This window comes from the organism of the source record quoted next, unplaced genomic scaffold (assembly GCF_019419815.1).
Source record: "Pyrus x bretschneideri cultivar Hongxiangsu unplaced genomic scaffold, Pyrus_bretschneideri_v1 Contig13, whole genome shotgun sequence".
NCBI lineage: Eukaryota > Viridiplantae > Streptophyta > Magnoliopsida > Rosales > Rosaceae > Pyrus > Pyrus x bretschneideri.
This window is the reverse complement of record NW_025999424.1, coordinates 723,668-740,063: the sequence shown is the minus strand read 5'-3', so window position 1 is coordinate 740,063 and position 16,396 is coordinate 723,668. Positions and strand designations below refer to the sequence as shown.

Below are 16,396 nucleotides of genomic sequence, written 5' to 3'. Positions count from 1 at the left end.
AAATTCGCCACGGCAATCTACTCTTTCGGGAACTAGAAAGACTCACAGATATATTTTAGTTTTTTCTGGTCATCATCGTGTGACTCATCAATACTAGCAATCAATTCAAGATGTGCCATGTAGAAAAATGACCTATTAATTGATAATTTGCGTATTGTCTGATATCGTTTGGATATTTCTTTTGGGGGATTGGGAATTCAACTGTAACAGTATCCCAAGTCAAGTACACACTAATATACTTTTTAATTTTGTTCATATGACAATGCTTGATTGATTTCGGATATCATCACATTGGCAATCCCGTTGTAGGGATTGCCCTTATCAAGAGAATTTGCCTTATTACCGGTTGCATACAAGAATCTCTCCTTAAATCGTATCGATGAAATTGTCAATTCCAACTTATAAGTCATTGTCATTGACCCCGCAAAACTTAAATTCCACAGTGGGAAATCAAAACTTCCAACGCTTCAGAACCATTGACTTGGAAGTCTCTACACAATTCTACTTTTCGTATCAAAAGGGAGAAAGGATAGCCAGACAAGTACGATTGTGACCCCATTTGACCCCTGAAGTGTTACTTGCAAACAGACCCTTATGCGAGCATGTAATGACCAGTTATATGCTTTTTGTAGAAAGCACTTCACGTGTCTTTTCTAGAATTTTCAATTGCATTCTCACTAAGAATTGGTTCTAAAAATATTTTCACTAAAAGCAGTTTCCATCATTTTAAAATCACTTCCCAACGAGCTCTTATACGATACCTATGTACTGATGGGCAAAAAAAAAACTTAGAGTACACAACTCTAACACAAGTGTTGGAGAGACAATACAAGTAAACAAATTACTTGTATTACACAAACAAATATTACAACACTCTCAAAGGACACTCTTAAGAACAATGACACTCACTCACTTTCTAGAGACAAACTCTAGAGCACTCACACTCTTACAAGACTACTTACAAGGCTTCCCACTCTCTTACTTAGCTCTTCTTAATTGATTGGTTGCTTGTTGATTTGTTGATACAAATGGTGTGGATGCCTTCTCCTTTTATAGGCATGGATGGAACCTTGGAAAAGCATGGACACACCATGCTAGAGATATCTAGATAATTCCACTAACTTCCTAAGCTAGAATTATCTACACTAATCTTGCATGTTGGTGGAAACCACACCATTCTTCTAGACTCTTCCACCAACTTAAGAAACAACATTCTAGTCATTTCTACAAAGTACTACTTTAACTTGGATAATCTAGCTAACCAACCTTAGTGAATGTTCTAGAATTCTTTATTCTAGATTTGTGTAGGTCCTTTAATGAGATGGGGTTGATTTCTTTAACATGTACTATTATCGTTGCATCCGGTGTCAATAGAACAAGTTAAGTGAACAAAACTTACGCATGTTTTTATGTATTTGCCTCGAAATGAAACATATAACAGCATACCCATGTAATGCAAATACCTGTAGACACGCTAAGGGTCGGGACCACTGACTTGGAAGTCTAGCGACTGTGAAAGGCCAGCCACAGACAATCGGCCGGCTGCCCATTTTCCACGAAGACTCATTCTCCTTAGAAAAAATGACATTGTTATACTTTTTCACACTTTAAATATTGGAGATATCTTGAGACCTGCAAAGCATATCTCATTGCATGCTCACATAAGAAATATGGTTCCCAGAAGTGCTTCCGTCCAACTTTTTTCACTTATTATACTGTCAGGTTTCCTCTTCTTTGAAACCACTAAACTTGGTTCCTGCAGTGCTGATCGTAACGTGGGATGCAAGGAAACTGAGAGGAAAGCCCTTCTCGAGCTCAAAGCCGGTCTCACAGATCCTTCAGGCCGGCTTTCGTCTTGGGTGGGAGAAGATTGCTGCAATTGGAGCGGTGTGGGCTGCAACAACGTAACTGGACGTGTGACCATGCTCAATCTACGCAACGAATTTTCAGACGGCGAGGATGGAACATTGCTTGCATTTGGCGGTGAGATCAACCCTTCTTTGCTTGTTTTGAAAGATTTGATCCACTTGGATTTGAGCATGAATAACTTTGAAGGTGTTCGAATTCCAAACTTCATCGGATCACTAGAGAAATTGGAATACCTCAATCTCTCTAGTGCATCTTTCGGTGGAGTCATTCCCCGAAGTTTTGGAAACCTTTCGAGATTGCTTTCTCTAGACCTCAGCTATTATCTTTTTGAACCCATAGCGAATAATCTTCGATGGCTTCCAACTCTTTTTTCCTTAAAGTACCTAAACCTCGGAGGAGTAGACCTTAGCAAGGCTAAATCACGTTGGCTTCCCACTGTCAATATGCTACCTTCGCTCGTTGAATTGCATTTGCCCTCTTGTGGACTTTCCATCCTTCCTCTCACCCTTCCTTCCATGAATTTCGCATCCCTTTCAATTCTCGATCTTTCAAACAACAATTTCAACTCCACATTACCTCCCTGGTTGTTCAATCTGACTAACCTAGTCACCCTTGAAATGCACTCAACCAATCTCCACGGAGCACTTCCAGAAACATTTGGTAGTTTGACATCTCTTCGGACGCTTGATTTGTCAGAAAACTCAAACATTGAAGGACCTTTGCCAAGAAGCTTGGGAATGCTGTGCAACTTGCAGACGGTGAATCTTCCCAGTAACAACATTACGGGCGACATTACTGATTTCGTTGATAGGTTGTCTGCATGCATAAACAACAGCTTAGAGAGGCTGGATTTGGGATATAACAACTTGACAGGAAGACTGCCGGATTCTTTGGGAAATCTTAAAACCTTAAGATTCCTCAAATTGTGGTTTAATTCATTTGAAGGCTCAATCCCAAAATCTATTGGCAAGCTGAAATCTTTGGAGGAGTTCTACATTTCAAATAATCAAATGAGTGGGAGCATCCCTGAAGGTCTTGGGCAGCTCTCGTCGCTGACTGCACTAGATATCTCGGAAAACACATGGGAAGGTTCGATTACAGAAGCTCATTTCATGAAACTTGGAAGCCTTACAGATGTTTCAATATATAACAATAACCCAAACATTTCCTTAGTTTTCGACATTAGTTCCGATTGGATACCTCCCTTTAAGCTGAGATACTTGAACATTAGGTCATGCCAACTAGGTCCTAAATTTCCTACATGGCTCAGAAATCAGACTGAGCTGGTCACTTTGGTACTCAACAATGCTAGGATTTCGGATACCATACCGAAGTGGTTTTGGCAGTTGGATTTCCAATTAGATAAACTAGATGTCTCTTATAATCAGCTAAGCGGCAGGGTGCCCAACTCATTACGATTTATCAGTCCTGGCACCGTTGATTTGAGTACAAACCGCTTCGAGGGCCCCCTCCCACTCTGGTCATCAAACATTACCATGTTGTATATTAGAGATAATCTGTTTTCTGGGCCAATTCCTCGTGACATTAGTGAAGTAATGCCATCTCTGACGGATCTAGACATTTCTCAGAACTCTTTGAATGGAAGCATTCCCCTGTCCATGGGTAATCTAAGCCAATTAACAACCATGGTTATCTCAAATAACCTGTTGTCTGGTGAGATTCCTAACTTTTGGGACAGTATACCATCATTGTACATCCTAGATATGTCGAATAACAGTCTTTCAGGTTCAATCCCACCATCCTTAACTTCTCTAACTTTACTCAAACACTTGATACTCTCTAGCAACCACCTTTTGGGCAAACTTCCTTCCATGAAAAACTTCACTGACATGACGATGCTTGATCTTGGTGAGAACAATTTCTCTGGAGCTATTCCAGCTTCCATTGGAGAAAGCATGCCCTCTTTGTTGATTTTGTGTCTGAGGCTCAACTGGTTTAGCGGAAGCATCCCTTCGCAGTTATGTGGTCTTTCCAATCTCCACATATTGGACCTCTCACACAACAATATCTCCGGAAATGTTCCCCGCTGCATAGGTAACTTAACTGGCCTCAGATCCAATCTCACAAATAAGGATACAAAAGGTCTTCTTTACAATGAAAGATTTAAGGTAGTGACAAAAGGAAGGGTCCTCGAATATAGCTTCATCCTTTACCTTGTCACTAGTGTTGATCTCTCGGACAACAACTTGTCAGGAGAGATACCTGTGGGGCTAGCAAGCCTTACAAGGTTAGGCACCTTGAATCTGTCCATGAATCATTTGACAGGAAATATCCCAGCAGAGATCGGAAACTTGGAGTGGATAGAAACTCTTGACCTATCAAGCAACAAACTTTCGGGTCCAATTCCACAGACCATGGTTTCTTTAACATTTTTGAATCATCTCAACTTGTCATACAACAACTTGTCCGGGAAAATCCCAACAAGCAACCAGTTTGGAACCTTCATTGATCCATCCATTTATGAAGGCAATGCCGGTCTCTGTGGGCATCCATTACCAACCGATTGCCAAGGCGACAAGGAAATACCCCCGGTTCCAAGTGCAGATGGGGAAGATGATGACAGTAAGTCTGATAGGCTATGGTTCATCATCAGCGTGGTGATAGGTTTCTGTTTCGGGTTCTGGGGAGTTTTCGGGACTTTGGCTGTCAAGAAGTCTTGGAGATATGCCTACTTTTGCTTCGTTGACAAGGTGAAGTATGCTGTGCTTGATTTTTTCTCAGCCATTGCTACTTATCTGCAGAAAAGATCATAGATTTTAGAAGAAGCTGTCAACTGTGAAAGCTTATTTAAGCAAATAAAGATGTTTAATATTTTCCTTTTCCTTTATGAATTTGTAAGCGTGGTTTCAATGTCCTTTATGTTTTGCTTGTAAGTCAAGACACATATTCTACAATATTACTCTACAAATCTCTATTTGTATCTTAAATTATTACGGTGCTTCCACTTGGATTTTCAATTTTAATTTATTTAAAAGTTACTTTCATTACAAAAGTTGACGAGATAACACGTGATCACTTTCTAAAAGATATTTCGATATCTTGTGTACTTGATAAAAATGCCCTTAATATATTAGAATTTGACCACTTTTGTCTAAGAGTAGGTCTTTATGCTAGAAAACGAACAAAATTAACCAAACCCAAATTTGATTGATTCAAAGAACGAATCTACACGTTATGGACTAATTTGCTACTAAAAAACGTTTGACGACCAAAATTGAACAACCACTAAAACTCCGGAAAAATTTTGTAATTAGCGGCTTTTCCCGTTTTATTACCGTTGAGATCTTCCTACCAAAATCCCTCATCTACATTTGCTTTTTGTCTATTATCCGTCCCGCCACAGAGCAGCGGCGGAACAACATGCCTCTCTGCTTCCTCTCCGTCCGTCCTCCTCCCCCTCGTCTCATCGCCTGCCACGTGTCTCCAGTAGCAGTGCGCCCTTGGCCGTCTGCTTCAGCACCACAAGTACCAGCAGCACTACCTTCTCTCTCACTAAGCGCTAGCTCAACTCCGCCGCCGCTATAAATTTTCAAAATTACACTGAGAATGAGACACTGCCCCTCTGCAGCTGCTGCTTTTGTGCGTGAAGAGCACCAGGAAAGAATCAGAAAACCACAAATTCTGAGGAGTAGGAATTCAAAGCCCTGAAAATGACGACTTACAGAGGAGATTTGGTTTCCTATCTTCTCCGATTAGGAGGAATATTGCAAGGGAAAACACGATCGTCTTTTGCTTTTGATTTTTTTGCAAAAATTAGTAATGTATTTGTTGTGGTATGTCAAAACTGCCATTGGACCTAATGAGCCCGGCCCATTAGGTACTACACCCTAATGCTCAATCATGAAAAATGATCCCGACCAAAGATTTGATGGTGACCTTTTATGGGAAAATCATTTTCCCAGTTGCTTCTTACCTTGGAGATGTCACTTTTATGTTTCATTGTACATATTCTTTTGGGTCAACAATCCAAGGGCAATTGGCCCTCTCATCACGTATGATTATCATATTAACTAGTTATAATACATAAAAGATAACATCATCAACAATTTTTACCTTTGTTTATGTCTTTGTGTCTTCATTCTCTTGTTTATGTCTTTGTGTCTTCGTTCTCTTGTTTATGCCACTTAATTTTTATTACTTTATTGAATGCAATTGCTAAAAAAAAAACAAAAGATTGAAAGGTAGAAAATGACATTGTGAATATTATTTCCCATATATTAGAGAAAAACAATTTGAAGATTGGGAGGTCCCAAAGCTACAAATTAGTATGTAAGCTACTTACATTGGTTTTAGTGTTACCGGTTACAACCGATTCGGTGGAGAGAGCGTTTTCGCCCCTTTGTCCGACAATTCCTGACTTCGCCACTGCCAATGAGCCCTTATTTGATACGTATGTACCATTATCGTTGCATCCGATGTCAATAAAACAAGTTATGTGAACAAAACTTACACATGTTTTTATGTATTTGCCACGAAACGAAACAATAACAGCATACCCCAGGTAATACAAATACTCCTAGACACACTAAGGGTCGAGACCACTGACTTGGAAGTCCAGCGACTGTGAAAGGCCAACTACAGACAATCGGCCGGCTGCCCATTTTCCACGAAGACTCATTCTCCTTAGAAAAAATGACATTGTTATACTTTTTCACACTTTAAATATTGCAGATATCTTGAGACCTACAAAGCATATCTCATTGCATGCTAACATAAGAAGTATGGTTCCCAGAAGTGCTTCCATCCAACTTTTTTCACTTTTTATACTGTCAGGTTTCCTCTTCTTTGAAACCACTAAACTTGGTTCCTGCAGTGCTGATCATAACGTGGGATGCAAGGAAACTGAGAGGAAAGCCCTTCTCGAGCTCAAAGCCGGTCTTACAGATCCTTCAGGCCGGCTTTCGTCTTGGGTGGGAGAAGATTGCTGCAATTGGAGTGGTGTAGGTTGCAACAACGTAACTGGACGCGTAACCACGCTCAATCTACGCAACGGATTTTCAGACGGCGAGGATGGAACATTGCTTGCATTTGGCGGTGAGATCAACCCTTCTTTGCTTGTTTTGAAAGATTTGATTCACTTGGATTTGAGCATGAATAACTTTGAAGGTGTTCGAATTCCAAACTTCATCGGATCACTAGAGAAATTGGAATACCTCAATCTCTCTAGTGCATCTTTCGGCGAAGTCATTCCCCAAAGTTTTGGAAACCTTTCGAGATTGCTTTCTCTAGACCTCAGCTATTATCTTTTCGAACCGATAGCGAATGATCTTCGATGGCTTCCAACTCTTTATTCCTTAAAGTACCTAAACCTCGGAGGAGTAGACCTTAGCAAGGCTAAACCACGTTGGCTTCCCACTGTCAATATGCTACCTTCGCTCGTTGAATTGCATCTGTCCTCTTGTAGACTTTCCGTTCTTCCTCTCACCCTTCCTTCCATGAATTTCGCATCCCTTTTGATTCTCGATCTCTCAAACAATGATTTCAACTCCACATTACCTCCCTGGTTGTTCAATCTGACTAAACTAGTCACCCTTGAAATGCACTCAACCAATCTCCACGGAGCACTTCCAGAAACATTTGGTAGTTTGACATCTCTTCGGACGCTTGATTTGTCGGAAAACTCAAACATTGTAGGACCGTTGCCAAGAAGCTTGGGAATGCTATGCAACTTGCAGACGGTGAATCTTCCCACCAACAAATTTACTGGCGAGATTACTGATTTCGTTGATAGTTTGTCTGCATGCAGAAACAGCAGCTTAGAGAGGCTGGATTTGGGATATAACAACCTGACAGGAAATCTGCCGGATTCTTTGGGAAATCTTAAAACCTTAAGAATCCTCAAATTGTGGTTTAATTCATTTCAGGGCTCAATCCCAAAATCTATTGGCAAGCTGAAATCTTTGGAGGAGTTCTACATTTCAAATAATCAAATGAGTGGGAGCATCCCTGAAGGTCTTGGGCAGCTCTCATCGCTGACTGCACTAGATATCTCGGAAAACACATGGGAAGGTTCGATTACCGAAGCTCATTTCATGAAACTTGGAAGCCTTACAGATGTTTCAATATATAACAATAACCCAAACATTTCCTTAGTTTTCGACATTAGTTCCGATTGGATACCTCCCTTTAAGCTGAGATACTTGAACATTAGGTCATGCCAACTAGGTCCTAAATTTCCTACATGGCTCAGAAATCAGACCGAGCTGGTCACTCTGGTACTCAACAATGCTAGGATTTCGGATACCATACCGGAGTGGTTTTGGCAGTTGGATTTCCAATTAGATAAACTAGATGTCGCTTATAATCAGCTAAGCGGCAGGGTGCCTAACTCATTACGATTTATCAGTCCTGGCACCGTTGATTTGAGTACAAACCGCTTCGAGGGCCCCCTCCCACTCTGGTCATCAAACATTACCATGTTGTATCTTAGAGATAATCTGTTTTCTGGGCCAATTCCTCGTGACATTAGTGAAGTAATGCCCTCTCTGACGGATCTAGACATTTCTCAGAACTCTTTGAATGGAAGCATTCCCCTGTCCATGGGTAATCTAAGCCAATTATCAACCATGGTTATCTCAAATAACCTGTTGTCTGGTGAGATTCCTAACTTTTGGGATAGTATACCATCATTGTACATCCTAGATGTGTCGAATAACAGTCTTTCAGGTTCAATCCCACCATCCTTAACTTCTCTAACTATACTGAGATTCTTGATACTCTCTAGCAACCACCTTTCGGGCAAACTTCCTTCCATGAAAAACTTCACTGACATGAAGAGTCTTGATCTTGGTGAGAACAATTTCTCTGGAGCTATTCCAGCTTCCATTGGAGAAAGCATGCCCTCTTTGTTGATTTTGCGTCTGAGGCTCAACTGGTTTAGCGGAAGCATCCCTTCGCAGTTATGTGGTCTTTCCAATCTCCACATATTGGACCTCTCACACAACAATATCTCTGGAAATGTTCCCCGCTGCATAGGTAACTTAACTGGCTTCAGATCCGATCTCACAAATAAGGATACAGAAGATTATCTTTACCAGGGAAAATTGAAGGTAGTGGCAAAAGGAAGGTTCCTCGAATATAACTCCATCCTTTACCTTTTCAATAGTGTTGATCTCTCAGACAACAACTTGTCAGGAGAGATGCCTGTGGGGCTAACAAGCCTTACAAGGTTAGGCACCTTGAATCTGTCCATGAATCATTTGACAGGAAATATCCCAGCGAAGATCGGAGACTTGGAGCAGATAGAAACTCTGGACCTATCGAGCAACAAACTTTCGGGTCCAATTCCACAGAGCATGGTTTTTTTAACATTTTTGAGTCATCTCAACTTGTCGTACAACAACTTATCCGGGAAAATCCCAACAAGCAACCAGTTTGAAACCTTCGATGCATCCATTTATGAAGGCAATGCCGGTCTCTGCGGGCTTCCATTACCAACCGATTGCCAAGGCGACAAGGAAACACCTCCGGTTCCAAGTGCAGATGGGGAGGATGATGACAGTAAGTCTGATAGGCTATGGTTCATCTTCAGCGTGGTGATAGGTTTCTGTTTCGGGTTCTGGGGAGTTTTTGGGACTTTGGCCGTCAAGAAGTCTTGGAGATATGCCTACTTTTGCTTCGTTGACAAGGTGAAGTATGCTGTGCTTGATTTTTTCTCAGCCATTGCTACTTATCTGCAGAAAAGATCATAGATTTTAGAAGAAGCTTTCAACTGTGAAAGCTTATTTAAGCAAATAAAGATGTTTAATATTTTCCTTTTCCTTTATGAATTTGTAAGCGTGGTTTCAATGTCCTTTATGTTTTGCTTGTAAGTCAAGACACATATTCCACAATATTACTCTACATATCTCTATTTGTATCTTAAATTATTGTTGTGCTTCCACTTTGATCCTTCAATTTTAATTTATCTAAAAGTTTCTTTCGTTACAAAAGTTGACAGAATAACACGTGATCACTTTCTAAAAGATATTTCGATAGCTCGTGTACTTGATAAAAATGCCCTTAATATGTTAGAATTTGACCACTTTTGTCTAAGAGTAGGCATTTATGCTAGAAAACGAAAAAAAGTAACCAAACCCAAATTTGGTTGATTCAAAGAACGAATCTACACGTTATGGACTAATTTGCTACAAAAAAAAACGTTTGACGACCAAAATTGAACAACCACTAAAACGCCGGGAAAATTTTGTAATTAGCAGCTTTTCCAGTTTTGTTACCGTTGAGATCTTCCTACCAAAATCCTTCATCAACATTGCTTTGTCTATTATCCGTTACCGCCACAGAGCAGCGGCGGAACAACATGCCCCTCTGCTTCCTCTCCGTCCGTCCTCCTCCCCCTCGTCTCATCACCTGCAACGCGTCCCCTGTAGCAGTGCGCCCTTAGCCTTAGCCGTCTGCTTCAGCACCGCCACAAGTACCAGCAGCACTACCTTCTCACTCTCCCTAAGCGCTAGATCAACTCCGCCGCCGCTAACCTGCACCCTCCACTGCCCTTACTTCGAATCGTAACTCTCAGCTGAAATCCCCCTTAATTTATTTTCTCATATTATTGTTCGATTTAATTTGAATTTTATTTTCTGCTGGGTGTATAATCAGGTGCTCCGGGTGTACGCACGAGTCCAATCTCCACCGTCCGGTTATCGTCGACGAGGCGACGGAGTTCTTCAAGACAGTTGGAGTCTCAGATTTCACTTTTGACAGTTGCAAAATTGGTATTACTTTACTACTTTCCCCCCACAAATTCGTAAAGTTTAGGCCTTTTTTTTAATTTTTAATTTAAGTAAAAAGAATGATCTTTCTGGTATTAATTAGGGTTTTGATCCTGATATTATTTGGGTTTGGTGTTAGTGGGGATGGCGGTCCCAATCCTAATGACTTTATATTTGATCTTTTAATCCTTGGATTAGTGTTAAATTTTATATTTTTAGTTTAATTTGAATTTTCTTTTCTGTTTTTGCAGCTAATCATCCAAAGAGGTATGAAGTTATTGCTATGATATTTTATGAATCAGATTAATTATTCTCTGCTCTCTGATCGTTCCATCCCGTCTTGCTTTACTTTGATTGTCACCATTTCTTCCTCTACCTAACTAGGGATTAATGTTTCAACAGGATTGCAAGGATTTGTTGTCTAGCAAGGCATGGCACTTGGAAAAAGCCCTTGGCTATAATTTTATTCCTGCAACCCCGAGGTGTTTTTCAGTTTCTTTTCTTTTGACTCCCGTCTTGTTACGTTAATTGGATTGAAATTCAGGATTGTTTATATTTTTGATATATTATCAAGATTCCTTCAAACACTACCTTCGTTCTGGTTCTTATCCAGGCATGCTTCTAAAAATATCCAAGCTGTTTGATTCATAGCATATATTATACTTTTAATTTGGTGTTTGTTCATTTCCCATGATTGCGGCATTGAGGTTTTAGCCGTGTAAGAAAAATAGAACAGGAAGAAAGAAGAAGAAACGCTTGTAAAGAATTCTGAAACTAGGATTTTGCAGTGACTTTCAGTGATGACCGCTTGAAATTTTTTTGGGGTTATTAGAAGAAGACGAGTGGGAGAATCTAGCAGAGAGACTGTAACAAAACCAATTCTTCTGTGTTGTCTGCCCTTTTGTAGAAAGGGATTTTGTTCACCGTCGGCTGAAACATGTGTAAAATGAATAGCTACAAATGAATGAAATTGCACTCTGTTGTATATCTACCTAGCTCCTTTTGAATTGGATGAAAAGAATAAATAATTGAATAGGAAACTTCAAAAGATAAGAGTGCATTGTCTTCCATCAGGAAAGCTGCTAGTTCGTTGGTTGAGGCGAAGACATTTTCAGTTCCCCTTCTCTCTGCCTGCAGATTTTGCGAGATGTGGAAATGCATTCAAAATGTTGTAGGCTATTAAATCCTGCCTGGTTAAGATCCCAACCACTGGAGGCACCTACAAATGGAGCAAACGTCGAGGTTAGTGATTTGGCCTTTACAAAAACTATAGTGTACCATCTTGAATAACTATGCTCAATGGACAGAATAAATATGCTCGTGCGGAAGTAGACTGTAACTCTCGTTAACAAGTGCATGGTGTTTTGTAAAATGAGAATGGTTGATAAACTCACCCGAGATGCTTCATAATTTGGCACAACGAGCAAATGGCGAAGTCCCACTTGCCTGAAAAGCACCATAGCTTTTGCCACTGACATGCCTTCCATCACTGTGTATGGTGTTCTATTGGTGAGTGGATGCAGATCTACATACATCTCCATTTCATCACTTTTCACAGCCACCTCCTCGATCTTCCCTTCCCTCTCGGCCAACTCAACCGAGGTAAATTTCTCTCTAACTTCCCACTCCTCTGTTCTTCTTTTCTCTCTTAGGAACCATTTCTTTTTCAGCACCTGAAGAAGGTGAGCTCGAAGAATTAGTCCATGTACTTCTGTTGCCCCAACAGCCAATCCCATTGGTGGCACCACTCCTTCATCTACAACAGGGAAACCATTGTGTGTGGTGTTTCTCAGGACCTCCACAATACGATCCACCTTTTCAATTCCACGGAGTGTTACTACTGGTGGCTTCGCATCAGCAAGCTCACCTACAGTCAGATTTCTCATCCACTGTTCTGGATGTGCCTCCAAGAAAGGCAAACCCTTTAAGTGCAGTATAATCTCATAGATGCTCGGATTGAAACTGTCTCCAACTGTTTTGGCAATTAGAAGGACAAGCATTGTTATGGGTAGTAAGAGGAGGTTATTGGTGAGCTCAAGAAATATGACACATAACGAAACAGTCATCCTCATTGACCCTGCCATTAGGGAAGCTGCACCAAGAACAGCGAAAAGCCCCTGGTCAATGCTCGTATATGATTGCATGGCAATTCCAAGCAGACGGCCATAAGCTGAGCCCATAAGGATGATGGGGAGGAACAGTCCAGACGGCACAGCAATTCCAAAGGTAAACAATCCTAAGATGCAATATAATACGAAGAAGATTAGGAGGGATAAAGGATGATACTCAGCAGAAGTGTTTGTCGAAAAGATGTTTCGAACTGCATCATCATTAGTGGCAAGGAGAAGAGTAGCTAGGTCATTGTAGTGGCCATCTGGGCAGTTGAACTTTTTGTAGTTTCCAGATCCTTCATTGGTGGGACAGGCAGACTCCGAAAGAGAGGAGTCACAGGGTGTGCATTCGACAAGGAAAGGGAGACCGTATAGGCATCCAGAAGTAAAGAGTGATACAGTGAGACTGAGGAGGAGCTTGTGAACTTTCCCCTTCCTGCCAGAAGAGTAAATCAAGAAGCAATTAGTATCGAATTGACATCGTGTTGTGTCAGTTTTCGCATTTGGTTTAGGGTTGCTTACTGATTTATGAGGTTGTATAGTCTGAGAATCTTGTGGAGAAGATAGTTGTACAGGCTTCCCAAAACTCCACCAATAATGCCAATTACAGCTACGGGGATGATATCCCACGCATTGTACGTCACAGTAACAGTGCTTACGTCGAACATGATAAGCCCTCCTTTCCCGAAAAGCCCACATTCCCCAGAATTGCATATTTCGATAAAAGCTCTAAGCACCACCACCACAATAGCTGTGCTGAAGAAAGTTCTCCAGAGAAGAGCACTCCTCCACCATGTCGCCACCTCTTCAAGGGCAAACAGTACACCACCCACAGGAGCTCGGAAAGCTGCACATACCCCAGAGGCAGCGCCACAGGTAATGAGATCTCGGCGGTCACGGTCATTATTGAAGTAGCGGAGCCAACGCCATTTAATACGGTAATTGTCAGGTCCCCCTTGACCTAATAACGAAGCAATGCAGCTTCCAATGTGCACAAGAGGTCCTTCTTTTCCAAGATCTAGGCCTGCAGAAACAGCCCCAATGCTTCCGAATATCTGCAGGATGAAAGTTTTTCGTGCCACTTAGCTTAATAAATTATGACATACTTTCCTAAGAGTAATCTGATAGAGAAGAAACAATGTTCGATTTGCAAAAGAAAATCCACCTTGACAATCATTGTTGTCGCACCAAACATATTCGGTGTGTCAACTCCGTTGAGATACGCTTTGATTTCAGGTATACCGGGTCCAGCTGCAGTCGGAGCAAAACACACGCAGAGAACAGAAGCAATTGCGGTCAGTAGAAGATTGGCCCCAGCTATAAAGATGAACCCCATCAGGTACCTACACCACACAATTCCCATATTGTTTATGCAATCACAGGCATTTCAATGGACTATATATGATATCTGGATTGTAGTAGCTGAATACAACATTGAAAGTTCGGTAGAAATACAGAGGAATACAACAAACCTCTCTTTCTCTATGAAACTAACGGCGGCAAGAAGCTTGTAGCCGGCAATATTCTCAACAGCGAGGTTAATGAGGGTGGCAATTATACCAGTTAGGAGTCCAACAAGGCAGGCAAGGATCCATTTCAAAAATATATACTGCAAGACTTGGACTTTGGATCTGCTTCTCCAATCATGCTTGAACAGATCGTTCTCGTTGATCCTGCATCAAACCAACTTCAATTCAATGTGATGAAGATCAACACAATAAGGATTCAGGTGTTTCTTTTCGATGAAACTAGAAATGGATCGTTTAAAGTCGTTACTCGTAGTCCAAGCTCTCGATATGTGAGACTTTGGCTCCGACCATAGCCAGTGGAGTGGAAGAAAGTGTTCGGCTTCTCTTGAGGAGTGGTTGCTGGAGAGAAATGCTCTCTGGATCTCTTTCTTCCGCACCGGTTTCTTGCATGGTTTGCGGAATCGTAGCTTCTGCATGGTGGTTCGAGTGTTCCGCCATCGAGCTCGTGGAAGCTGCAGAGTGAGAGAAACAGAAACAGAAAGCTCACAAACTCTCTGTCTGAGGTGGTACAGCTACTCTTATTGGCTACGAATGTTATATTGGCCAGAAGCTGAGAACGACCGGTATCAGGCCATCGATATTATCTTAGAAAACTAATGAAAAAGATTTGAAAATTGTGATTCTAATGAAAATGACAAAATAAAGGGTAAAGTGAATAGTATCAGGATTGACTTTTTAATGTAAAAATATGATTTTTCGTTAAAATATACAGTACCGGAGTTTTTCATTAAAGTTCTCAATAATTAAATATACAAGACACTTGTTCGATTTTTGTACGTACATGCCAACATTGGCAATGTGGGATTGGACGTTTGGAAATGAATGATTTGAGACAATCTCATAATTTTCTATCAATTGTGTTATCAATGATAATCCATATGATCATCATCCTCTTGCATGTTGGTTAATGATGAACGCGTATTGCATATTGGCTTCATAATAGTTTTAGGGTGGAACTTTAAACTTAATTTTTGGAATCAAAGTAGGTTGTTTACGTATAAATTTCAACAATCACATGTGTTTTATATTATCTAATTTGTGTTGTCTACGTGTTTAGTTTGAAAATTTCTCTCATGCGAGGTGCGTGTTAAGAATAAATTGCACGTTGATGGAGATAAGACCTTGCATGTCCTTATGAGATATTAATAATTTTTCGGGTTGATATCGACCCTATTGATTTTAAATACATGATAGCTACGCATTAAACATGACTTATCTTCTAGGCGAAGTATGATAATTAATTTACATATGTATCATCCATATCCTGATCTGAAACTGCTAAAATCTGCAACTAGAAAGATCGCCAAAAAATGTGTGATCCCCATGGGCAGATTACACGTGTCAAAATATGAACCCCCAGATCGCACAGATAAACGGTAGATTTCAAATGTGACCTTTGGGGTGATTGAAAAGGCAGTTTATACGTTTCAATTATTAAAATATGGGATTTGGATTTTGTTTTGTATAGTTGTCGAACCGCATTCGAATCTGGAATTTGGAATTTGGTTTTCTTCATGTTTGAATTCGATGAAAATGGACCGGCTGCAATGGTGCGGGGATACGCAAGTTGACACGTGTAGTAATCCAACTCCATCCGTTTTCTGAAAGGAAGACGGATAAAATCATGGCCAACATCGTATCCTAATTCAATAATTTAAGGTTATAAGTGGTAAACTTATTTTGAACTAAGATGCAATGTTGGTGTTGATATAAAAGTTCTATAGTCCATTGCTTTTTTAGGTGCTTGATATTCCGTACAATTTCATATATTGGATTTAGCTACAATACTTACACATATTTAACATAATCAATATCTTGTCGGTCAGATAGTGATTTCATTAAATACATATATTCACATTAATTATATTTATTAGATAATGATTGTATTAAATACATAAAAGTATTGTATTTATATCAAATTACCAACTAAGATTCACAATGGCTGGTTGACCGAGGCCCAATTAGGATTTTGTTCATATAGTGCAATTGTGGTCAAAATTCAACAACTTGTGGCTGTAGTTTAGTGGTAAGAATTCCACGTTGTGGCCGTGGAGACCTGGGCTCGAATCCCAGCAGCCACACCACTAAGTTTTTATTTTTTGTATATAAAATAGTTCAGGTATAAACTCTTCAAGTGCACTAGAGAAGTCCGCTCAAA

General features: G+C 40.4%; 3 protein-coding genes, 1 long non-coding RNA gene and 1 other non-coding gene across 7 annotated transcripts; 4 read left to right on the top strand and 1 right to left on the bottom strand.

Annotated features, from left to right (window-relative positions):
• Positions 1-1,657: 1,657 nt before the first annotated feature.
• Positions 1,658-4,812, top strand: LOC103960992 (receptor-like protein EIX2). The gene has a single exon (XM_048578648.1). It carries the CDS (start codon positions 1,671-1,673, stop codon positions 4,641-4,643), a length of 2,973 nt encoding a protein of 990 aa, XP_048434605.1. The 5' UTR covers positions 1,658-1,670; the 3' UTR covers positions 4,644-4,812.
• A 2,417-nt stretch (positions 4,813-7,229) lies between these two features.
• On the top strand, positions 7,230-9,581 carry LOC103960990 (receptor-like protein EIX2). Its single transcript, XM_009373495.3, has one exon. The coding sequence runs from the start codon at positions 7,254-7,256 to the stop codon at positions 9,579-9,581; it is 2,328 nt and encodes a 775-aa protein (XP_009371770.3). The 5' UTR covers positions 7,230-7,253.
• A 479-nt stretch (positions 9,582-10,060) lies between these two features.
• Positions 10,061-12,044, top strand: LOC103960889. 2 transcript variants are annotated; one of them, XR_007256195.1, is made up of 6 exons: positions 10,061-10,394; positions 10,486-10,601; positions 10,850-10,865; positions 11,001-11,080; positions 11,736-11,840; positions 11,906-12,044. It is a non-coding gene; the product is annotated as an uncharacterized LOC103960889 (long non-coding RNA). The 2 variants fall into 2 exon arrangements; XR_001954316.2 differs by lacking the exon at positions 11,906-12,044 and having other exon boundaries at positions 10,068-10,394; positions 11,736-11,872.
• On the bottom strand, positions 11,457-14,899 carry LOC103960894 (chloride channel protein CLC-b). Of its 2 annotated transcripts, XM_018650816.2 has the most exons (6): positions 14,486-14,898; positions 14,182-14,382; positions 13,875-14,052; positions 13,232-13,764; positions 11,993-13,145; positions 11,457-11,817 (listed from the first exon to the last, which is right to left on the bottom strand). In XM_018650816.2, exons 1-6 carry the CDS (start codon positions 14,674-14,676, stop codon positions 11,710-11,712), a joined length of 2,364 nt encoding a protein of 787 aa, XP_018506332.2. In that variant the 5' UTR covers positions 14,677-14,898; the 3' UTR covers positions 11,457-11,709. The 2 variants fall into 2 exon arrangements, with proteins under 2 accessions (XP_018506332.2, XP_048434773.1); XM_048578816.1 differs by having other exon boundaries at positions 11,457-13,145; positions 14,486-14,899.
• A 1,348-nt stretch (positions 14,900-16,247) lies between these two features.
• TRNAH-GUG lies at positions 16,248-16,319 on the top strand. The gene has a single exon. It is a non-coding gene; the product is annotated as a tRNA-His (tRNA).
• Positions 16,320-16,396: the final 77 nt, after the last annotated feature.